Below are 26,234 nucleotides of genomic sequence, written 5' to 3'. Positions count from 1 at the left end.
AACTCCTGCAATTATGTCCTGGAGCTGAGATGACTGACCTCCAACAACCACAACCATCGTCCTTTGTGCTGGGTATGTCTCCAACCAGTGGAGAGTTTTGCCCCTGATTCTCATTGACTCCAGTTTTGCTGGGGCTCCTTGATGCCACACTCGGTCAAATGCTGCCTTGATGTCAAGGGCAGTCACCCTCATCTCACCTCTGGAGTTCAGCTCTTTTGTCCATGTTTGAACCAAGGCTCTAATGAGATTAGGAGCTGAGTGACCCTGGCGGAACCCAAGCTGGGCATCAGTGAGCAGGTTATGGCTAAGCAAGCGCCACTTGATAGCAATGTTGATGACCCCTTCCCATTACTTTACTGATGATCGAGAGTAGACAGATGGGGCGGCAATTGGCCGGAGTGGATTTGTCCTGCTTTTTGCGTACAGGACATTCCTGGGCAATTTAACACACCCGGGTAGATGTCAGTGTTGTTGCTGTACTGGAACAGCTTGGCTAGAGTGCAGTAAGTTCTGGAGCACAAGTCTTCAGCATTATTGCCGTAATATTGTTGGGGCCTATAGCCTTTCCAGTATCCAGTGCCCTCAGCCATTTCTTGATATCACATGGAGTTAATCGAATTGATTTAAGACTGGTATCTGTGATACTGGGGACCTCCAGAGGAGGCTGAAATGGATCATCCACTCGGCACTTCTGGCTGAAGATTTTTGCGAATGCTCCAGCCTTATCTTTTGCACTGCTGTGCTGGGCTCCTCCATCATTCAGGATGGGGATATTTGTGGAGCCCCCTCCTCCAGTGAGTTGTTTAGTTGTCCACCACCATTCACGACTGGATGTGGCAGGACTCTCATTATAATCTCATCATAACTTCCTTGGTTTTGTTCTCTAATCCTCTGTTTATAAAACCCATATCCTGTATGTTTTTTAATTGTGTTCTCAACCTGCCCTGTTATCTTCAACAATTTATGTATATATCCCCTGGTTATTTCTGTTCCTGCATCCCCGATAGAATTGTATCCTTCATTTTATATTGCCTATCCTCATTCTTGCTACCAAAATACATCATTTTTTGCATATAATTTCCTCTGCTACATGTTCACCCATTTCATCCACCTGTAAATAACTTCATGAAGTCTATCACTGCCTCTTCCGAGCTCGAGCTGCTTCAGCTGATGACACTTGCTGCACATGTGATCATTTAGGACAAGTTTCAACATGAGACAGAATTTGCATTCAGCAGGATTGAAGCACCCTGACATGCCTCTATTTATGTACTAACTCCAAACTAGACAGAAATAAATAAAGACTTTAAAAAGGCACACACTAAATACTCAGCAATCAGCACCTCCCTTTGTGCTGACATTAATTTAGTTTATTTTACCTCACACCTTAACATTCATGAACATTTAGCGTACAAGTCACTTTGCTGCGCTGCCCCGAGACTCCTTCACGTCCGTGCTTTTCATTCTTTATACAGCCACTCTGCGGCTTCACCCCAGTATGGGCTTTGCAGCTCTTCTGATCATATGAAGCCCTTTAGCTGCAATTTTATCTCAGAACGGGAATTGGATGAGGTGAACGGCAACCCCATGCCTGCTCCTGTCCAAACTTTGCCAGTCTGAGACCCAGTGTGACATTAATTCCTGGAACTCATCTATATGCTGCCAGTCTGCGGCCTGTCCCATACAAGTAAGGAACAGCAATTAGCCAGCAGGTGGGAATAGAATTTCAGGTGGCACGAAGTCAGCACCATTTGAACAGCTGATGCAAGAAGGTAAGTCGTAGGAAGGAGGGTTTTGGAGAATGTCATGTGTGGGGTGGAATAGGCAGAGAGGAGGCTCACATAGTGGAGTGTAATCTTTCCCAGTGGTTCCCACCGGAACACCTCTTCTCTACAAGGAATATTAAAAACATAGCAAAACAACCCACCTGTTTGGACCTCTTTTTGCCCAGGATCCTCTTCCGCTTTTCCAGCCATCTTCACCTGGCAAGAAAGCCAATGTCTTCTTTGCTCAGCCCACAAAATTGCAGCTGGGTTCGATGATGAAATTGCACCCCTCCCCCACCCGACATTGCCACATGCTTTTTAGAGAATGAACATGACAGCTTTAAGACAGAGTCCACTCTGCCTGTTCAGAAGAGCAGATTAAAATTCCAGATAGTAAGATTGATGTAGGACATCAAATAAATTTTAATTTCCATATATCCAGCTTCCAGAACAATAACAACAATAACTTATATTTATATAGTGCCTTTATCATAATGAAACATCCAAGGTGCTTCATAGGAACATTATAATGCAAAATGTGATACTGAGCCACGAAAGGAAATATTAGGTCAGATGACAAAAGTTTGGTCACAGAGATATGTGTTAAGGAGTGTCTTAAATTAGGAAAATGATGTGGAGAGGTGTAGGGAAGGAATTCCAGAACCTGAAGCTTAGGCAACTGAAGGCATGGCCACCAACACTGGAGCAATTATAATTTGGAATACACAAGAGACCAGAATTAGGGAGGAGCGCAGATATCTCAGAGGGTTGTGGAGGTTGAGGAGATTACAGAGGCGGCGGTTGGCCGGGGGGGGGGGGGACGGGGGGGGGGCGCGGGGGGTTGTTGTGTGGGTGCAGGTCATGGAGGGATTTGAAAACAGGGGTGAGAGTTTTAAATTCAAGACATTGCTTGATTGGGAGCCAATGTAGGTCGCTGAGGACAAGGGTGATAGGGGAATGGGTTGCGATTTAAGACACAGGCAGCAAAGTTTAAATGACCTCAAGTTTATGGAGGCTGGAATGTGAAAGATTAGCCAGGAGTGCATTGGAATAGTCGAGCCTAGAGGTAACAAAGGCATGATTGAGGGTTTCAACATTGGAAGAGCTCGGACAGGAGCAAGCTTGGACAATGTTACGGAGGTGGAAATAGGCGGTCATAGTAACCGCACGAATAAGTGGTTGGAAGACCATCTCAGGATTAAATATGACAACAAAGTTGCGAACAGACTGATTTAATCTCAGTCTGTAGCTGGAGTGGGATGGAGTTATCATTAGGGAAATTGAGTTTAGAACAGGGACACAAAGCATTAGCTTCTGTCTTCCCAATATTTAATTGGAGGAACGTGTATCTTTGAATAATTGTGTATAACATCTGTTAGCTTTCACACAGACTCTGTTTCATTTATGTAGTGCTGTAATACTTTCTGTAGACTAATACTAATAAATGTGTGCGCCCATTAGCTGACTTTATTATAATGAATGACCTAAATGTGCCACATCATGATATAAGTTCATGTACTGAGGTAACCTACTGAATGTTGAGATTATTCACCAGTTTCTGAATCTCCTTATGGTTTCTCGCATTACAGAAAGCATACGGACATAAGTACATACGAATGAGGAAGAGGAACAGGAGTAGGCCACTCAGCCCTGCGAGCCCACGCTGCCATTCAATAAGATCATGGCTGATCTGATTTTAACCTCAACTCCACGTTCCCACCTAGCCCAGATAACCTTTCACCCCCTTGATTATCAAGAATCTATCTACATCTGCCTTAAAAAGGCAGAGGTTGTGCCTCAGCCACCTTTTGAGGAAGGGAATTCCAAAGTCTCACATGCCCCTGAGGGAAAAATAAATTCCTCATCTCTGTCTTAAATGAGTGATCCCTTACTTTTAAACAACGGCCCCTAGTTCTAAATTCTCCCACAAGAGGAAACATCCTTTCCACATCCAACCTGTCAAGTCTGTTCTAGTCAAATTGCCTCTTTCTCATCTAAACTCCAGTGGATATTTGCCAAGCCTGTCCAGCCTTTCCTCATAAGACAACCCACCCATTCCATGTATTAATGTAATAAACTTTCTCTGAACTACTTCTAATGCATTTATATCTTTCCTTAAATGAGGAGACCAATATTGTACACAGTACTCCAGATTGGATCTCAACAATGCCCTGTAAAACGGAAGCATAACCTCCCTACTCTTGTATTCAATTCCCCTTGCAAGAAACAATAACATTCTATTAGCTCTGCTCAGTACTTGCTGCACCTGCATACTAACCTTTTGCGATTCAGCACTAGGACACCCGATCCCTCTGCATCTCAGAGCTCTGCAACCACTCACAATTTAGGTAATATGCCTCTTTTTTTGTTCATCCTGCCAAAATAGACAAACTCACATTTTCCCACATTATACCCCATTTACCAGATCTTTGCTTACTCAACTTACCTATTGATACCCTTTCATAGGCTCTTAATGTCCTGTTCACAACTTACTTTCCTCCCTATCTTTGTGCCATCAGCAAATTTAGCAACCACATCATTAGTCCCTACATCCAAGTCATTTATATAAACTGTAAAAAGTTGAGGCCCCAGCATTGATCCCCGTGGCACACTACCTGTCGCATCCTGCCAAACAGAGAATGGCCCATTTATACCTACTCTCTGTTTTCTGTTTGCTAGCCAATCTTCTATCCATGCCAATATGTTACCCTCTGCACCATGAGCTTTTATTTTCCTCAATAACTTTTGATGACACAGCTTATCAAATGCCTTCTGAAGAATGTTAGTACAGTACTTCCACCAGTTCCCCTTTATCCACAGCACCTGTTACTTCTTCAAAGAACACCAATAAGTTGGTTAAACATGATTTCTCTTTCACAAAATTATGTTGACTCTGCCTGATTACCTTGAACTCATCCAAGTACCCTGTTATAACATCTTTAATAATAACTTCCACCATTTTCCCTAAGAGAGATGTTTCCTGCTTTCTGTCTCCCTCTCTTTTTGAATAAAGGAGTTACATTTGCTACTTTCCAATCTAATGGAACCTTCCCGAATCTAGTGGATTCTGCAAAATTGAAACCAATGCATCAACTATCTCACTAGCCACTTCTTTCAAGACCCTAGGATGAAATCTATTAGGACCCACGGGCTTGTCAACCCACAGTTCCAACAGTTTTCTCAATACCACTTCCCTGGTGACTATAATTTTCTTGAGTTCCTCACTCCCTTCCAATTCCTTATTTACAACAAACAAAGCATGTGATAGGAGAAAAAGCAAGTTTTGAAGGGAAAATTGTAAGTGCTAAATATCCTTTGGCCTCTGATCAGGAATGTTCTGAATTGTTGTTTTTTTCTGTAATTTCTAAATGAATGGTATCTTATAACCATAAAACTTTATGGGCAGAATCTTGCCCTTGGATGGCGGGCGGGCCCCACCAGCTTGGCGGCGGGCGGGCAGCTGACCCCCATCACTGAAATGGGGCCCGCCGCCATTTTAAGTGGACGGGCCCATTAAGGCCTGCCCAGCGGCATCCCCGACGGGAATCCGCAACTGTCAAAGTGCACTCTTACACACAATTCTCCCTGAGGCAAAATCCTGTCTCGGGGAGAATATTGAGAGTGTCAAAAACATTAAAAGTAGAAACATTAAAAAAGTATTAACATGTCCCCCTCATGTGGCATGTTAATAAAGAACACATCACTTTATTTATTTTTTACAATACGGACATGAAACTTCATTCCGCCAGTGGATGAAGTTTCATCAATAATCTGGAGCCCAGCGGGGTTCCTGGCCTGCCCACCAGCCTTAAGGTTGGACGGGCAGGTCTTTAATTACTTTAAATAGCCTGTCAATGGCCTCAATGAGCCATTGACAGGTCGGCGGGCAAACAGATGATTTCGCTGTCCGCCCGCCTTCCTAAAAATTTAAATGGACCGGGATGATGTTGGGGATTCCTCCTGACATCATCCCGCGTCACTTTCCCCTTGGCAAGCGGGCCCCGCCCCCAAATCGCCGAGGGGAAAATCCTGGCCAAAAAGTACCCGCTTGCTTTAAAATTGCAGTAAAATTGTAAATATCAACGTTTTGGCAAGTACGGAAATCTTTGTGAATAAGGCTCTTTGAGTAGTTTTGCTTTTAATGGGATATTTTTGGTATTCAATCGTCATCAGTTGCATATCCTACTTGTAGAAAAAAGGCACCATGGAACTTGAGTATTTTTGAACATTTGAAAAATATTTCAATAGCTTTTGCATGCATATTTCAGCAGAGACGGACCAGTGCCTGACAATAAAAAATCACATTAGAATATGGCCTTTAGATAGACCTTCATATTTAATGGAATTTAGAACTTCTTTAATGATTTGCATTTTTACCTGTGTTATCCCACATTTATTAATATTATTTTCTCACTTTAGTCTCTACTCCTATGAACGTATTATTGTCTTTTTGTGTTTGCAGTTGGGGCTGTTAGAGGCATAGAGGTAGAAATTTAATTGTGTTTCATCTAATTTTCGCACTAAATCAGCATTTTGCACACCAATTTCGAGGTGGGATGTCATGCGCTGAAAGTGTGTGTGGAATGCAACAGCCATCAACAGCCATTTGAAGCATCTTAGCAATTGCTGGAAATGAACACTTGAGCTCATTAAATTATTTGAAGAGGGGTCTTGTATTAGGACCATTTTTGGAAATTCATTCTTAAGCCTACCCAGTGATTATTCAGGGAGCTTGCTAAAGCATTGTTATTTAAAAGATTACCACTTCCTTGTCTATCTTTGGATAGTTAATTTCAACTACTGGGAGTCTCTTTATGGCTGCTTAGGCTGAGCTTAGAAAATCTTTAATACTAAATAGCTGTTGGTGAGCTGACCTTTTGGCTGCCACATCCTTGACTGTGGGAGTACTGGGTAATATCAGAATGTTTCTTGGATTGCCATTGAGATTGCTGGAACAGAGGGAAAGTGACAGCAAGCACAGCAACAAAAATCTGAGGAGGGCCAAAAAGAGGAGGGCAAGGGATGCCTTTGGGATGCTGGTTTCCTGCAATGAGGTGTCCTCTAACGACAGAAGAATGAGTGTAAGAACATAAGAAATAAGAGCAAGAGTTGCCCATATGACTTGTCCAGCCTGCTCTATTATTCAATTGGTTCATGGATGAATTTCTACATCAACACCACTTTCCTTCCCTATCCCTATATCCTTTGATTTCCTCAGTGCCCAAAAATCTATTGATCTCATTCTTGAATATAATCAGGGACTGAGCATTCACAGTCCACTGGGGCAGAGAATTCCAAAGATTCACAATCCTCTAAGTGAAGAAATTTCCCCTCAACTCAGACCTAAATGGCCGACCCCTTATTCTGAGAAAATAGCCCCGAGTTTGAGACTCCCCAGCCAGAAGAAGCAGCAGCTACTCTTTGAAGCCCTCTATGAATTTTATACATTTCAATGAGATAAAATTTCATTCTTCTACTCTCAATACCACTTTTTCTCAATCTCTCATAGGACAGGAATCATTCTAGTGAATTTAATTTTGCACCCCTCCATGGCAAGTATATCCTTCCTTGGGAAAGGAGACCCAATACTATACAAAATATTCAAAGTGACATCTCACCAAGCCCCGTTATATATTTGCAGCAAGACCTCCTAACTTTTATGCTTCAATCCTCCATGTATTAAAAGCCAACACACCATTTGCCTTCCTAATTGTTTGCTGCACCTGCATGTTATTTTTCTGTGATTCATATACAAGGAGCCAAGATCCCTTTGAATACTAACATTTACTAGATTCACATCTTTAAAATAATATTCTGCTTTTCATTACTTCCTACAGAAGTGGATAATCCACAGTTCCCTATATTTTAATCCATCAGCCAACCTCTTGTTCAATCACTTAACCAATCCTTTGCAATTGCTCAAGCTTACTTTCCCCCTTAACTTTGTCATCAGCAAATATGGATATATTATAAAATCATTACAGCATGGAAGAAGGCCATTCAGCTGTGCTAGCTCTCTGCAAGAGCAATTTAGGTAGTCCCACCCCCAGGCCCTCTCCCATAACCATGCATTTTTTTTCCTTTCAGGTTCTCATCCAATTCCCCCTTTAAAACCCACAATTGAACCTGCCTCAAAAGCTGGTGCATTCCAGATCATAATCACTCGCTGCATAAAAAGGTGTTTCCTCATCTCACCTTCAGATCTTTTGCTAATTACTATAAATCTGCCCTCAGCTTCTCGCCCCTTCCACCAGCGGGAACAATTTTTCTCTCTCTACTCTGTCTAGACCCCTCTTTTTTTCAACACCTCTGTAATATCGCCTGTCAAGCTCCTCTTCTTCAAGGATAACAACTCCAGCTCCTCCAGTCTATCCACGTAGCTGAAACCCTTTATCTCCAGAACAATTCTCATAAATTTGCACCCTCACTGAATCCTGCATGTCCGTTCTAAAGTGCAGTACCCAGAATTAGGTACAATACTCTAGATGAGTCCAAACTAGTGTTTTGAAAAGGTACATCACAACTTGTACTTAATGCCTCTATTTATATGGTTCAGCATCCCATATGCCTTCTTAACCACTTTCTGACCCTGCCCTGACACCTTCCATGATGTGCGTACATTTACCCACAGATCTCCGTGTTCCTGCGCGCTCTTTAGAATTGTACAATTTAGCTTTTATTGTCTCTCCTCATTTTTCCTACTGTCATGGTTCCCCATAGAGACCTACAACTTTTAAAAAGAAATGAATTTCTCAAACGACCAATGGAAATAATCAAAGATAAAATTTCACATTTTAAGACTTTTTACTGGAACAAACAAACTAAAATCAATATAGATAAAATATTAATTAACAAGCAACTAATACACCAAACTAAAGAAAAGGTACTTTCACATTAACTAATGAATGCAATTGACATGCATCTTATAAGCCCTTTTGCTGTACATCACACTTCTGGCAGATGACAAAAACAAGCCAAGTGTTACTTCCAGCTCCTTAGAAGACTAGGTTGCAACATTCTCTGTCCTTCGAAAGTTGTTCCACTCAGCTTGAGTCTTCCAAATCTGACTTCCACAAGCAAGGCCCATCTTGACCTTAAATCTCCATAAGTTCAGACTGTTCTGTTTCCTCCCTTTCGAACAGAAAGCTAACTTTTACCAGCATCCTGCTTCTGCACAGCAGTAGTTGCTTTTTCTCCACTCAGCAGCAGTTGCTTTCTTTGTCTCCCCATCTCATAAAGCGGCTGTTCCTTTACTGGGAATTACTATGTATAGGTGTGAAAATTGAAACTTGATTTCAATAGGTTTCTATTTGAGCTTCACCCTCATGGTAACCAGACTACACAGGTATGTCTCTGAGCTGGGGTGCTTCTGAAATTCCCAATTTTACCTCAGATTAAAGGAGACATTTTAAAACATAACTGTCTTCTAAAGTCCAGCATTCGCAACATTACCAAAATGTATCACATCACATTTCTTTGAGTTAAATTTCAATTGCTACATTTTTGCCCATTTCATCCATCTGTCTACGTCCTCTTGAAGCCTATCATTTTCCTCCTCTCAGTTTATTATACTTCCAATTTTTGTGTCATCTGAAAATTTTGAAATTGTGCACTGTACACCTAATTCTTTGCCATTAGTATAGATTAAGAAAGATAGTGGTCCTTATTCTGCCCCCTGGGGAATACCAGTGTATACCTTCCTTCCTCCAGTTGAAAACACAATTTTTCACTAGTCCTCATTGTTTCCTGTCACTCAAGTCAACGTTATATCCATCCTACCACTTTCCTTTTATTCCATGATGCTCGATTTCCTAATTTATTGCTATTGATATAGATTGTTAATAGTTGAGGCTCAAACACTGATCCATGTGACACTCCACTACTAACGTCCTGTTTGTTAGCCAGTCCTCAATCCATGCTAATGTATCAGGAACAAAAATAGTACATGTTGGAATGACTCCAAAGGCCAGACAGCATCTGTGGAGGGGGAAATAGTTCACATTTCAGATTAATGATCTGTTTTCAGAACAGGAAGAAATTGGTGATGTAACAGCATTTACACAAGCTCAGAGAGAAATAGGGAAAATGGGTAAGAGCAAAAGGGAAAGTGTATGATAGAATGGAAGGCATGAGAGATTAAATGACAAAAAGGATAATGCAAGAAAAGGGGGTGATAATAGGACAAACAAAAAGACTGAAGATAGGTCTAGAGGAGCTGTAAATGACAACTACTGAGTTATTACCAGCACATACTGTCCAAATAAATGGCTGCAGGGATCATGATCTGAACTAGCTGAACACAGTATCAAGTCTGGAAGATTGAAGTACTGTTTCTCAAGCTTTTGATTAGCTTCATGGGAACACTCTACGAGACCAAGGACAAAAAGTCAAATGTGTGATCATGGCGAAGAATTGAAAAGCCAAGCACCTGGAAGGTCAGAGTTGCTCTTGTGGTCTGAAAGGAAGTATTCAGCAACGCCTACTTCTGCTCCTATTTCGTATGTTCGTAATCATCCAATCTGTGTTTGGTCTTCCCAGTGTAGAGGAGACCGCATTGTCAGCAGAAAATAAAAAAATATGAGGAGGCTGCAGTTCAGCTGCCAGGCAGTCAGTAACTATTGTAGCAGAAATTGGAACCAATCACCAGGGCACACACACACCTGCCTGTGGTTATAATGGGTACAATGACGTTGAGCATCTATGCCAGAAGATCATTCTAAGCCAAACTTCAGTCAGTTTGTTTTCCATTCGACCATCAAGCTGTTGGTGCATGATTTCTTTGCAAGGAGACAGCAATGCCTAACTTTACCAACACAGGCTGTTGATCAGGAGGAGAGAGCTGTTGAATCTTCATGCATCACTGGCTTTCATCAGATGCAATACCTTATTGACTGTGTTTTTCCCCATCAAGGACCAGCCAGGGATAACCATCTTGAGCATCTATCAGTGAACATAAATTTGTATCTGACCTTTACACAGGAGAATACTTGGGAAATTGTGACCAAATAGTAATCTATTAGTTGGTAAGATCAGAGGTACTGAGAATATCTAACTTATTTTGATATATTCTTTAACTTGTGCAAAGTTCTCTTCCCATTGTGAGGTCCCTGAAGTCCACCTGGCTGTCCTCAGCATGGCTGAGAAAGGATTTTACAAGCTGTCTCCTGGGCCCGTCCACCACCACCTACTGCTGCTCACTAGTGGGTATTTCAACACAAGCAAATCCCTCTAAGTCACTTTATAGCCCGGCTGGGATGTTAATATAGAGTGATGGAGCACATCCTGGTGCCTCCTGAGAAGAATACTCCTCCTCTTACCTGTCAATGGCTTAGTGTTGCTAAGGGGATCATGAGGGTAAAAGAATAAGAACAAGAGTTGAGCATAGCACAGAGAGGCTGGAGAGTTGAAGATGTCAGCCATCACAGTGAAGCTGTATGATTGTGTATTTTATAGAGGTTCATGAAGGATGCAAGTAAAATTCAGAGACCCTGTTCAGAGGGATCCTTGGCCTTGAAAGCTCCTATCCTCATAGTCTGGTGAGGCCCCTGATTTCTAGGGCTTTCTGCTTTGATTCAAAGAGATTCATGAAGTTAGTCAGTTCACCTTTCCTTTGTATTGAGCATTGTTTTGTTTTGTGGATATTGAATGCAAGAGTTAGTGAGTGTCTCTTGAAAAGTAGAATGCAAATATATAGAGCTTGTACATGTGTGGATGTTGTGAGGAAGAAGAAGAAGAGGATTTGGTTTGTTGGCTGCTGTGTGGAGCATGAAGTGAGAAAGGAGACATTGGAGAAGTTGGTGACTGGGCAAAGGCTGCCAAGTGAGAAGAGGTGAGTGTGTGTTTATAATGAGTATGAAGGGTGGTGATTCCTTGTGCTAGATGCTGGAGGATGGGATGGAGGGGAGGAAATTGTTGAGGAGGGAGATAAGGGCTGTTGACATATGTTCTTGTGAGAGATGGAGAAATGTGGAGCTGGACTCTTCCTTGATACTCTTGAGAGGTCATTGAAGTGCTTCCTGCACTGTGTTTGGGACCTAGGGATGATGCCCTTGGAGATGACAATCTCAGCAATCACTCTCCATGGCTGATGAACTTGGTGTTCTGAAATCTTCTTTCCACTGACAGGAGAGTGAAGTCTCTTCTTCACTTTGATCTCTTATAACAGTATCGCCATGGAAGTTTCAAAGAACCCGGAGGTTTTCCTGCAACATTTTGGAACTCTTTCTTCCTGCAGCAGTCAGCAAACCTTTGCAGACTGTTATGATGTGGCAGGGTCGTATGTGCCAGCCGGCTGGCCCAAATTCACATGGGAAACTTGGCCACACTATAACAACAATTTTGCAATTTATATTTATTATGAGAAGATTTGTGTACTGAATTCAGAAGTAATGAGTCCACAAACACCTTTAGTGATCTTAAAAATTAAATTCTAACGTTTATAACAAAAAAAGAATTGAAACACACACATAAGATTACAGTTATCTGATATTACAACAAATCCCAAATTTCCTAATTAACCTGACTCCCAACTATACATCCCCTTTAAGGTAACAGTCCAAAATAGATTTTAAATTTCAATAAGCAATCTATCAAGGTTACCACACACCTACTCAACAATGGAATCCCAAAGGCTTTTTAACACAACTTTAGTTACTGGAGCAGTACTTCTTCTGAGTGGCTAGGGCTTCTTCAAAGTCTATGCCACGTGGTGTAACTTTCAAGATTTTACATGACCACCCCCACATAGGCTTCCATCCTTCTTTACATATGTTTCTCTCTCTTTAATGTGCAAAATCCCATTGTTCTACATGTCTTTGGAAATTTATTTTTCCCATAATATAAAATCTTTCATGTCATCACTATGGTCTTTTTCCTTTTGGAAAAAATAAATAATAACTTTGCCCTATTTATTTTGTTAGTTGTAAACATCCTACCATCTCTTTGGAAATCAAGTAATTCCCCACTAATCTTAAAATGCAAATTTCATTCTCACCTCATCTACTGACTCTTTTACTCTAGCTCACTCATTAGCATTTGAAATACCCTTTTTAAACCTAATTCTTTTGATAATTTCAACCTTGCAGTTAATCTGACTCTAATTCAATTAAATCAGCCACCCACAGAACCACACATATAACCACACCTTAAAATGTCCCACAATACTATTATGGAAAATATGATTGTTTCATGACAATAAAAAGATGCAAGATTACATTAATAGGTGCATGACTACTTTAAATAGATCCCCAGCTGACCTACTAGCAATTAATTGCAATTTGAAGGTGGTGTATTTCACAGTGTGCCATTGAATTGATTGGCACCTACCCATGCAGTTTTAATGAGATTCAAGTGTTAAACTACCCCAGGCCTGTTTTGTAGGTCAGCGGGTGTCATACTTAAACTCCTAAAACCTGCTTGGAGTTAAAATCAGAGCCACATTTTTAACATTTTCAGCAAAGCCATAGGATGTCAACTGGTAATTTAAAAAAAAAAACAATTTAGGGTGTGATTTGAGCTCCATAGTACTAAGACATTGTACATAGTACATAGTACTTAGGTTTAAAAAGGGTATTTTTTTAAACGAAGCAGAAGCCCTGAGTCTGAAGGCTGCTGAAACAGTTCTCACACCAGAAGCATAAACATTCTGCTGGAGTGTTATTGAGGTAGACACAGGAATGAAAGGTGCGACTGATTGAAACGAGATCCGGTTCATAAAACTGATGGTTTGCCCTTTTGGTCTCACTGTACTAAGTGCTTCTGCTTATAGACTGAATCATTTTAAGTGGGAAAAGATAATAGTATACTCAGGTCAAAGGATTAAAAATGATCACACATACTAATTACGGATTCATGTAGAAATTGAAATGAAAGCCGCAGTACAATGTAATCACAGTACAATGCTACATTATGTCTTGATGTAAAAATGTTAAAGAATTGAAATCATGCCTTTCATCACAACATGCATTAGTATTAATTTGATAATACTTCTCCATTTCACTACACAGCAGTATATTTATGAGTTCAATTGTGCACTGTCTAATAACTCTGCCAGCAGCTTGTGGCATTTTTTAAAAAATCTTAAATTTGTGTTTTGTAGAAAAAAACAGAATGTTTGAAATATGCAGCAACTTAAGTTCTGACAAAAAGTTGGACCTGAAACATTAACCTGTCTTTTCGTATGATGATTGACTGTGTTGTATTCCTGCTGTTTGCTGTTTTATTTTCAGTATTGTGCACATTCAGTTCAGTATCATGATTTCCAATATTTGCAGATTCTTTTGACATTTTAAAATTCTCATATGTTTCAAGCTAAAGGGATAACTTGTGAAGATGGGAAGCATCCATACACTAATTGCAAATTGTCTTTTGCAGCTCTTGCAGGGAAAAGTGATCCCCAAGTATGAGAAATGGCATTCAGCAGAAAAGGGCAGTGGGCAAATAGATGGTGATGACATCCAGGTCAGTGGAGACTGTGATGATGAGGATGGCTGCATTGCCTCAGGAAATGGAGAAGTGAAAAAATCTTTCAAAACTTCTGAACGTGAGTTTTTAATAATGCCCAAACTACCATTTATCAACATCGATACCTTATTAAAAGTATAATTGCATGAAAGCTTACAATTTATTCATGATGTCATTTGCATTTAAGATACCGAAAGTACTTCAGTTTAGAGAAGGAATTAATATTCAAATTGTGTCTGCGCTAAAGAAGTAAACCAAACAAACAATGTCAACAGTTTTTTTTAGATAATTGATCATCATTATTAAAAAGATAGAAAGTCAGAAGTAACAAACCATCTCAAAAAATGTATTTTGGTCACTGAACACGTCTATCTAAGCAATTAAAAGTTTATGACTATATGTCAAAATATATGATTGATCTGAAAATGTTGCTCTTAGGTTGATGCCAACTACTTATCTACATGTGTATTTTAAAATGTTTTGAAATGCATTTATTCCAAGTGAAAGATTATCTACTTTGAGGAATGTTTCTTCTAGAAGAAAGTTAGAGAAGTGATACTATTAGTCTGAGTTGGGCAGAATGGTCCTGTAATACATTACGCTTATTACCAAGGCTCTATTCTATGCAGCAACGGTTAACTAAAGGGATATTGAGCAAAGGATAATCTAGCTCAGTATGTGATGGTGGATGAATTAATATAAGACTGATAAAAATTGTGTTACCCCTAGGTAAGGCCAACTGTGAATGAAAGATTTCATTTTTAAGAACTTAAAACCCTCAAATGTTTGAAGTTCTGGTTTAAAACAAATGTAAATTGCTTATTTAAAATTTTAAAGTAACTTTACAAAATGCCTCAACTTCAATTTTATCTATTCTTGTAACTGGTGCTCTATTAGATTTAGAATAATGCATTTCTGTGCTTCATGTCTAATATGCAGAGACTGTAATTTATCTGTCATCTCACTTGAGAAGTATTGCTGGGCTAAGGCCCTCAGTGATAGAAGGATTGATTTTGTACAAGGTTCCATGAACTGAGTTGCAAGTGACTGTATTGTTTTATCCTGCTGTAAAATGAATCCACATGCAAGAGATCTTCACCTTTCTCTGCCACAGCAGTATTCTGTGAGTGCCTCAATGAGGATGTACAGGTAAGTCATGGATAATTTTGTACAAGAACGTTTATTTCCCTAACTCAAAGGACACTCTGCTCAACCAAACCATTTTTCTGGAAAGAGAAGTCTCTGCAACATTGTAATCAAAATCGTGACACGTGCACGTGTTGTCATGATGCATTTTAGTAACATTCTCAGTATATTATGGGCTAGATTTTACACTTTCCCGGCAACAGGTATGAAGGCAGTGGGTATGTAAAATCCAGGGGGTGGCCTTCCCACTGCCTATCCGCCCACCTCATTCTGCCTGAAGTTTTACGGACGCAGGGGAGGCACAGGCGACCCACGCACCTTTGGACCTATTGAGACCCTTAATTGGCCGATTAGTGGCGTCTTAAGAGCATCATCTCACCCTGCTGGTAATTATCCTGCAGCAGGAGGAGGCCCACGTCGTGCAGGAAGCCTGTGGCTGGTGTGGGCCAATGTGGTGTGAACCCCTTTTGCAGGCCTAGTGGGCCCATCAGAGGCACCCAACGACCCCCACCCCCCCTACAAGGTCATCCCCCTATTTAACCCTCTCCCTGGCCTCTTGAAGCAGGCCCTCCTCACACATGTCGCTGAATCCCCTCACCCCAGACTTAACCTGGGCTCCTTGGCATGGTGGGATTGTCTATAGTCCCAGCAGTGGCCAGTGTTCCCACTGACACCACAGGAACTACCTGGTCATCTGTTGGCGGCAGTTCTCTAAGCCAGTACTTCCTACTGAGATAGGGGGGGATGTCTTGCCTTAAAGCAATTAATGTTGCTCCCAGCACTAAATTGCTGTGGGTTAGCCATTGGCAGCGTGGGTGTGCTCCCCCCTACACTTTAACCGGGGCGTGAGTGTGCAGGGGGCAGGTCCATGGTGCCCCATAAAATCCAGGCCCATGTTTCTAAACAAATGAGAAACAAAATTGCAGAAACCTTTTCATGAAGATTGTACTTTGTTTTGGAAAGCATTTGTGACCAGAACAGGTTAGACTTACAAAAGATGTAATTTAAATTCCAGAGCAGCTTCCTGCAGATATCATCATGTAGTGATGAATGATCATTAAATATTTCTGCCTGGGTCTATTTCCATCATAGGGTTTATGTATCCATTACAAAGGTACTAAGTGTCTTCCTGATAGGAATGCCAACCCTCCAGTATTGCTCTGCAGTTTCCAGCAGAGTGAGCAGCCCAGCAGAAAAAAATCATAGGGACATTTAAAAAATTGTATGTATTTTTCATTTTTGTAGGAAAGCTCATATTTGTTACAGAAATTTTGGAGTTGGGAAATGGCTGTTTGACTGGTTGGAGCAGTGGGGCATATGATAAACCCCTTAGGAAGAAGTCCAACTAGAGTTGGCCATCCCACTTTTTGAATGAATTTGCTATTTGACTGACAGTTAACTTAGCAGGAAATGGAAAAAACATGAAACATCTGTATCACAAAGAAACTTTGATTCTTAAAGCAGCACTTTTAGTACAGTTCTCTAGAGCAAGTTGAGCGCTTCACCTCAAAACCTGATGCATCAAGATGTTTCTCAAGAATTTTTAAATGAAATCTGATATGATTATAATACGGGGTCGTGTGTTGAAGTACATCGAATTTTACAACACAGAAACGGACCATTTCACCCAGTTGCCCTATGCCAGTGTTTACAATACACATGAGCCTCATCCCACTCTACTTCATCTCACCCTATTATGTTCCTTTGTCCTTCATGTACTTACCTAGCTTCCCCTTAAATGCATCTAGCTAATCACCTCAACCGTTCCACAGGGTAGCAAGTTCCAAATTCTCAACACTGAGTAAAGAAGCTTCTCCAGATTTCCTCATTGGAATTATTGGTGACAATCTTGTATTATGGACCCTAGATTTGGAATCCCCCAGAAGTCTCTGCATCTATTCCACCGAACCCCTTTCTAATTTTAGAGATCTCTATTGGGTCACTTTTCGATCTTTTTAGAGACAAGAGATCCAGTTGTTCAGCCATCACAATATTTATACCCTCTCCACTTGTAGATCATATGCATTCAGACCAGGATTTGCATATCCAGGGTAACAAATTCCTGTTGCAGGAAGGCACCCTGCACACTTCGGAGTTGCTGGTGTCCAATTTGACCAACAACTTACTTCTTTGAGAGATCAGGTACATGACATCGCAATCTCAAATAAGTCCCTCCAACCCCATTTTTTTTGTCACAATATAGGGCAAAACAAAGTTGAATTTCTTGTACTACCTGTATTTTACTCACTGCTCCTTTGCTCAATCAGGCCCCAAAGTGACTTTATTTTAAATTTGCATTTTTGAATTCAGGCAACAGTAACATTACAATACTGCCCATCCTCAATTGCCCTGAAATCATAGTCATTAATCGCAGTGTAGAACTGGAGTCTCGTGTCTGGAAGTCCTGGTAGAGGTGACAAACTCCAAAAAAAATTGATGAACCAGTTGGATTTTTACAATAATCTGGCAGCTTTCATAGTTAATATCCTGGTGCCTGCCAACAAATCGCCATAGTGGGATTTGAGCTCAAGATTTATGAGTTGCTAAACCACCTTCATAATCACTTGGTGACCATATTCATGCACAGTTTCTCCCTCCCCCCTCAGTCTGTCTCTTTTCTCAACAAACCCATAGCTGCTGAAAGAAGATAAACTTCAGAGGTTTATTTGTCAGAGCCAGACACCACTATATGCACATGTTGCTTTTCCTCATACTGTTCTATATTTTGTTACTGATGTATGCAACACTACCCATGGAAACTGCACACAAGTTGGCCCTTTAAGTTGTGTGCATAGCCCTCTAGCACTTAAACAGCTGTAAGGTACTTGCTGTGAGCAGAGTTGGAGTTAGCTGAGAGCTGATTCGGCATCATTCCATATCATTTGAACACCAAGTATTTCAGCTGAATGCTTTCAGGCAAATAAATGTTCACAATTGATGTGGTTTGAGTGTTGTGTGAATTCATTTCAGGTCAGTGACTCCACTTGATCACTTTCAGATGTCTAATGATGACTGAAAGATCACTTTGGAACATAGAATATTGCATCCAAGTGCAAGTTAACACTGTTACACACAGAATTCTGCCAAAGTTTTCAGGTAGGGCAGGCTCAAAGGGCCAAATGGCCTACTCCTTCTCCTAATTCGTATGTTTGTATATTCATACCTGGGGGGAAATGGGAGTGAGGATATTGACACAGTGGCTCTGGGAGTTCTGATACTTAAAAAAATTGTGGTTTGCTAGAACATGGAATGTCAGTGGTTATACTTAATACACATTTTGCCCAATTATTTCCAGGAGAAGTGTGTAGCAGGAGTGCAGTTTTCATTGGCCCAGCAGGGTACATGTGGAAAGGGAAAGGTGTAGAAAATGTTATAAGCCATCTTTATTCGTAAATTTGTGCAATGTTTAGGATGCGTGTTGTTACGATCAGATGAAGAGAGTTTGAACATCTCTCTTTTCCCACTCCTCACTTGACCACAGTAGGGCTTAGTGAAAGGGTATGCTTGCCAATTCAGTGAATGTGTAACTGTTTACATGCTGTGCTTTAAAAGACACAAACAGACAGGTTTTCCTGAGTTTTAACAAAGAACAGAGAATAGCATTTACTGTACTTAACCCAGCCTGAGAAAAATAATAAAAAATAATACATTTTTAAATTTTCCATTCCTGGACTAAGTCCCGTGGCAGGGGCGGGAATGGGGTGAGTTTACCGCCAGGAGACCCTTGGGAATTCGTACAGTATCGCGGGATACTGGCTACTGGCTTAATAAATTGTGCAGTCGGGAGTTTCCCGACGTTTTGCATAGTGGGGGTGGGCTGGATGGCTCACACCCCACCATCATAACCAGGTGCCATATTTAAAAGGTGCCCGGACATCAACTGACCCACTATTGAAGAAAAAAATATCCATCTTCTGGAAGATCCTGAAGAAAGAAGATGGACCTTCTGGAAGATACTAAAGCCAGATGATCCACCTCCTAGAAGAGTCTGAAAATAGAAAATGGACCTCCTGGAAGATACTGAAGACAGATAATCCACCCCCTGGAAGCTGCTGCAGCTCAAAGATCCACCTGTTAGGTATTCTACCCATCCATTGTTGCACATGGTGTTCTGAGGTCCACAATCGCTGGAGGCCTCCCTCCCGATCTTTCTGCTGGTAAGTCCCAACATCTCCATACCACATTGATCCAGATGTGTTCTGAGCTGGCGTGATATCCCAGATTTCTGGTCAGGCCTTCATCTACAATACTATTAACGGGATGCAAAACGGTTTTACGCTGGCCTCTGGCAGGAATGGTGACTCGCCATGATGGTTGGGAGTGCAAGTTCCTGCTGTCATTTTACAGCAGCAGAAAACCAATTTTTCAGCTCCCACCACATTGTACTCCTTGCACTGCCATTAGAGCTGCTGTGGGAGGGGGGGGGGATTGAAAATCCCTCCTTCTGACACATATACACGTTCACACACACACACACACGTTCACACTCGCACAAATAGATTACAGTGTGGGAGGATAGATATTAAACAATTTAAAGCCCAGCAAAGGTAAAGGGATATGCAGTATACTTAAAGGGGTATACTTGAAGATTGGTGACTTGGCTGGCTTCAGGTTGAACTCAGTAGTCCTTCTGGATTGGTGTTGAGGTGGTTTAAATATGTGGATGAACAATTTATCTCTTCTTCTGAAGATGGCAGCTGGGTTTAAGTTCTTAGTAAAATCTGTCTGCAGCAAATGCATAGTCAAAGTCAGCATAATGGATTTGAAGATTGCAAGTTGTCGAGAGAGAGAAAATGAATCCTCATTGCATGCCTTGCAAGATCTTTCTTTCCAAGTTGTGGCACCCAGAACTGCAGATCTGGTCCAACCATACCTTTGTGTATTTGTAATTGTATTCCTCTGGTTATGAGGGCTAACATTCCACTAACCTTTTTGATAAGTACATTTTAATAGTCTATGTAAATTTTTGCAACCTTTTCAACCTGCAATGCTGCTAGCTTTTCAACATTTAAATAAGACTCAGATTTATCCTTTTTTTTTTGGTCCAAAGTTAGATGACTTCACACTTTTCTGCATTGAAATCTATCTATCACAGCTTTGTCCACTCGCTTAATTTATCAATGTTTTATTTTAAAATTTTATGTCCCCATCCACACTATGTACAATACCATCAATCTTTGTTTCATCGGCCAACTTGGGTATATGGTTCTTTAGCATATTTTCTAAGTCATTCATAAATAAAGTGAATATTTGAGGCTGTAACACAACAACACTATTAGCCCTTGAAGAATTAGTTTCTTTGGTTGAATGTGACAGAGGTGAAAATTAATGTTGATGAGAAAGCATTTTCATACGATTAATGAAAGTAGAAAACGACCGATAACAAAAGAGAAAAAAAACAAACTTAATCAATGATTAAAAAAAAGTTGACACATTTTATATATAGATCGAACTACAATGGTGTGGACAACAGATAAAAAAGTTATCAAGATTTGTAGCCCAAACACAGTATAAGAATTGCTGCACGTTGAAAGAGAATATTCCCCCCTTCTCCTCTACAGTGTGTTTCTGTTCAATTATTCAGTTATTTAATTCACTACTCTTGGCAGAACTGTCTTGTTAGTAAAAGTAGACAACTCATAAATTATAGTCATCTACCATGTTATTCTGTTTCCCTCTAATCCTGCGGTGCTCTGTATATTATTTGGTGTCTTGTGGCATGAATTGCATTGCAACAGCATGTATTCTCTGCAGCTGAATGCCTTGCAGAATTAGATGGTGCAAAAATATTTGACAAATCACCTTTCATGACCACCTAGTAAAATACAAAATAAAAAGGAATTTCATGAGCTGCTAGATTTGAACTTTCTCCTGGGCTTGATTTTCAGTCCAGGGTCAGGAACCTGATATCTGAATAATTTCTCATCCTGAGTCCTTGGCACATCTGCATTGCTATTTTAAAATTGTTACACACAGGGATGGAAGAGAAATGAAACCCCGCTTCCCTTTCCCTTACTCTCCAGTGTCTGGATGTGTTTCTCAACCCCTGAGAGTAAGGTCAATTTTTGAATAATCAGCAGCAAGCTTTTGTAGATTTAAATAAAAAAGATTATTTATTCACATATTGATCCTGAAAGTATAAAGCTGTGTCAATCACTCAGCATTCATACACACACACACACACTCAAGAAAAATACAGTTAGAGAGGATAGTGCACTTTTACAAGTTATGAACAAGAGAGTAGGTCAGAATTCACATGTTTAGCTCATCTTTTGGAAAAACAGTTGTTGTGGGCCCATTGAAGAAGGTGTTTTCACTCCTGAAGGATTAGTCCAGGGTCGTATGTCAGAGTTGTTGCAGGATCCCCTCAAAGAGATGGACTTTTCCAGCAGATCATCAAGTTCGTTACTTGTGGTTTCTTATCAGTAGGTCAAGTTTCTGTACTGGTGGACTTTGAAAAGGAACCAGGCTGGAAGACTTTTAAGATGTAGCAGTCTCCAAGTTTAAAAAGGCGTGGGTCTGCTCACTTTTTTTGCTTCTGATGCTCTGCAGCTGGTGTTCTGTGCACACTGACCAGCTTCTCTCTGTTTCTTGGGATAAAAGAATTGTGATCTGAAGTTGCTTTCAGGGACACGATCAACTGTTATTGTCCACCCAGAATGGTTTGCAAGTCCGAAATCATTGCTGCACAATGGGAAATAGATGATGGTTGTTCATACCTATTTGAGATTAACTGGCTTCTACAGTTCTTTTTTGTTAAATATCAAGTTCAGAGATGGTGGGTCCAGGAGTCTATACATTTTGAGTTTAGTTTGAGACACAAGCAATAGCAGGTGTAAATTCCACAGATGTGCTTCATCTTCGTATGTCCATACAACGAGGAGGAGGGTGGCCCACCCATAGTTAATTAATCAGAAGTTTCCAGAGGCTTGAGGCAGAAATTGTAAAAGTCAGTTGATCTTCAGCAGCCATCTTAGCCACCTGTTGACGCCTTTTTTTTTAAAGAAAGTTAGTTCTGGCAGATTCCAAATTATTACAGTCTCTGTTTTAAAGTTATGAACAGGACATATCTCTACTGGGCATGACAGATCACCAAATTGGGACAGAGGCGAGCTCAGCACCCAATTAGTGATGCTGGACATTGCTGAAAGGTAGGAATTGACCCTGGAGTGTGATGGTCAAATGCAGATAGCACTTGTTACTGGGCTTCTTTTTATTGATTCATGGGATGTGGGGGGAGCTAGCTAGGTCAGCATTTATTGCTCATCCCTAATTGCCCTTGAGAAGGTGGTGGTGAGCTGCCTTCTTGAACCTCTGCAGCCCATGTGGTCTAGGTACACCCACAGTGCTCCTAGGGAGAGAGTTCCCCCCCTGACCTCATTGTCACATTTGAAAATCAAATTCCTAACTGGATTCAGGGATCCCCAGCTGTTCGGGTGCAAGCCTAGAAAATCGTGCACTCAGAAGTCACTGGCTCCTGATGCCTCAGTGGCACATTTAGATTTCCAAAGGACAGGTGGGTAGGGGAGGGGGGGCTGTGGGGAAGCAGGAGAGCCAGCAATCCACGTGCCTCCAATTAATTGCCTGCAGAACTCGTTGTGCAGCTCATTTAAGGGCATCAAGAGCAACATTTAGCAATTTTCAAATGGCCAGCATGGGGTAAAGGGAGGGCCTGGGACACATTTGAGCATAGCTGTTGGAAATATAGTGGGGAGCCATTACTGCTCATGACTGTAGTGTGAAAAAGTTGCATGAAAGGGGAGAGTGAAACTCAGTTACTCATGCACTTAAACAAAGTTGCCATTACTAGAGCTGTGAGGCCTGATTGTGCAATGAGAGAGTGCTTGGACTCTTGAGAGGGACACAGAGCTGCTGGCATCCATGGCCACCTCTCGCCATGCTTGCTTGGTCTGAATTGCTGGAGTTCTTCTTGCAGATGGAAGGAAGAGTACAGCTCTCCTATCTCCCACAGTTCCAATCAGGGCCTCAAGGGAGTTACCAGAGAGACATGCATCCACCTGATGACAGCCACCCAACCACTGGTGAGGAATCCGGGCCAGAAATATTCTAGGTACCAGGTTCCTTACCGTGGAATGGAAGTTCTGGCCCCACCCAAAGTGTAAAAGCATAAAGAGGAGCTGTGCATGTGGATTAAGCAGTTGAGACAAAGCAAGTCACACATGTGGCATATATTATAATGGAAGTGCAATGATAGATTTGTGACTATTTATCCAGACATATTTGATTTTGAACAGTAAAATTCTTGGAATTGTTGAACTATAGAGGCTCCTTTTAGTTTGATATTTGCTATGAAATGTACTCTGCAGGTCACAAATCCTTTGTCCTTTTTTATTATTTTTTCTGTATTCTTCAAATCTGTCTGTGCAGTGTGCCTAAAAGAGTAATTGCTTATCCAGGAATGAAGATAGAGTGCTGGAAATTGCCTTAGTGGAATAGGTTAGAAGAATATTGCTTGACATTTGTATTCTGATTATCCAAAAAAATGCACAGCACCCCACTGGGAATTCAGTGATTCAATCGATCAAGAACTTCAGTCGCACCTGGAGGGTTTTCTGTCAGTAATTTACTGGATAAGTTTCATCACTTCTCAGCTTAGTTGCTGGAGCCTCCCACTGATCTCTACATCTCCCACTGATTCCCTTCAAAGATTCAGGTCCAGCTGAAATCCTGCACTGTTAGTTGTGGCAATTAGTTGCGAGTAATGGAATACTATATTTACCTAGCTGTAGAGGTATGATTGCTTTCTTGAAAAATAAATTATCCCTGCTCAAATCCGTTCATTTTACTCCTTCACCTCCACACCCACAACTCATTTAACTGTAGAGGTTCACTTCCAGCCAGGTGAATCGTGGTCTTCATTCTATGCTCTCATCACAATCTTTTTCATTGCCACTCAGTACTTGGGATAACCATTAATATGTTTTGAGCAGTCTTGAGTTGGATAATGTCAGTTCACCTTCTCAGTAGAGGAGGAAACATAAATTTGAATTTTGTTCTTTCCAGTAGTGGTATGATCCCAGCTGATGTTACTACTGGACAAGCCAGATCCCAGGGTGGAACCCAGCTTGATAGATTCAAACTTTTATTTTTTGTTTAAATACGTGGAGAATGGCTACTGAACAGAGTCACAGGAGTCAACTGATGAACTTTTAACAAAAGAATAAAACATTTATTAAGCAAGAAAATATGAACTATATTATAATATCCTTCACCACAACTATTCCTTTACAGATATGTAAGGATAACGCAAGTTATAAAAGTTACCTTTATACTCTAATGTTCACAGTAAGTACATAGATCGTGCAAACCAATTGGCAACCTGTGGTCAGACACACCACACTCTGAAACTAAGTGACAGATGCCACCCCAAACATATGCTATGGGTCTCTCCTCAATTGCACCCCCCCCCACCCACCCCCCCAGACGCTTGTCGCACCATGAGCCAACTGGTCTCATTGAACTCCGCCCTTCATACACGGGGTTTCAAATCCCCATTCTCGAATAACTCACTTTGGAACCGTCTCCCAAGCTGACGCTTTCTCTCAGATGCTTTCCACAAGGGTCCACCTCTAGGGTTTTAAACTCTCCTTTCAATATTCCTCTCCCCTGGATCACCACATGTATTCAAGCTTTCTTCCACGCGTTCTCTCTCACTGAGTCAGCCGTGTCAACAGAACACCACTGCTTCACATGCCCATAATAAAGAGTTACAGACCTTCAGCTGTCTCCTTGGACCTTCCGGCTTCTCGCATGCCTATATTGCTTTAAATCTGAGTCCTGCAGCATTCTCCTCTTTAAGTTTGAAGCCTGTAGTCTTCCTCTCTGCTCCTTACTTTAATTTCCACAGAACTGGACCTTTTCCAGACTCCTGTTTTTCCTTTGACTAGAAAGACTTCTGTCTCATTCTTTGGCCTTGGGACCTTCCAGTTCTTTTGGGAAATATACTCGCTCTGCAGTTCCCTCTCCCAGTAGACTGCTGCCAAATTGGTATCTCCCTGAGATCCAGAACACTCTTGACATTTACTGTTACTTAAACCTAAGAATCTTAAATGAGTTAAAGTTAATTTCCCTCAGCAGTCTGCTGGTACGTCAGCTAGAGAGACTTAGGGCAGAATTTTCCCCCCATTGAGGGGGGAAGCTTAAGAGCAGGTGCGCAGAGGCGCGCCTCTGATTGGTACCCCCAATCGGAGGCATGCTGCCAATTTACGTGGGCAGGGCAATTAAGGCTCACCCTGTGTTACGTCCGCAAGGAAGTGCTATGTGCTCCCTCTGCGGGCGGAGGGGGAGTTCCTAAACCGAGAGTACGCTATTTTGCGCATGCGCACGAAAGAGCGCACTCATCTCCCTGAGGCTAGTGCTGCCTCAGGGAGATCGGCTCTACAATAAAAAATCTGAAATATAGAAAAAAAACTCCCCTGACATGTCCCCTCATGTGACACTTTCACATGAATTGGGACGTGTCCATAACTTTTAAATACACTCTAATTACATTTTTTAAAACCTACATGAAACCTCATCCTGCCCATGGGTGAGATTTCTTGCTTTTTCTAATGCGCGCCAGGGCTCCTGGCCTGCCCGCCAACCTTAAGGTTTCAATGGTCTCAATTGGTCATTGACAGGTCGGCAGGTGCACAGCTGATTCTGCTGAGCCCCTGCCTACTTGAAAATTGAAATGGGGCGGGGTGACATTGGGAGTTCCGCCCGAAGTCATCCTGCATCATTTTACGCGTTGGTGAGTGGGCCCCACCCCCTTGCTCACCGACTGGGAAATCCTGGCTTTAAACTACTCCGTTTAACTTACAGCATAATGACCAACTGAACTCAAACTGCTTTCGGTTT

At 41.3% G+C, this 26,234-nt stretch overlaps 1 protein-coding gene across 3 annotated transcripts in view; it reads left to right on the top strand.

Moving 5' to 3' along the window:
• The window catches only part of LOC121283840 (glypican-5-like), a 1,341,390-nt gene that overhangs the window by 804,959 nt on the left and 510,197 nt on the right, over positions 1–26,234 (top strand). For all 3 annotated transcript variants that reach the window (XM_041198623.1, XM_041198622.1, XM_041198621.1), the window contains one exon: positions 14,139–14,307. In XM_041198623.1, coding sequence (XP_041054557.1) covers positions 14,139–14,307 — 169 coding nt within the window. The remainder of the gene's footprint in view (positions 1–14,138; positions 14,308–26,234) is intronic.

The sequence above is a fragment of the Carcharodon carcharias genome, chromosome 11, assembly GCF_017639515.1.
Source record: "Carcharodon carcharias isolate sCarCar2 chromosome 11, sCarCar2.pri, whole genome shotgun sequence".
Lineage (NCBI taxonomy): Eukaryota > Metazoa > Chordata > Chondrichthyes > Lamniformes > Lamnidae > Carcharodon > Carcharodon carcharias.
The sequence above is the reverse complement of the archived record's forward strand: the minus strand, read 5'-3'. Positions and strand labels throughout refer to the sequence as shown.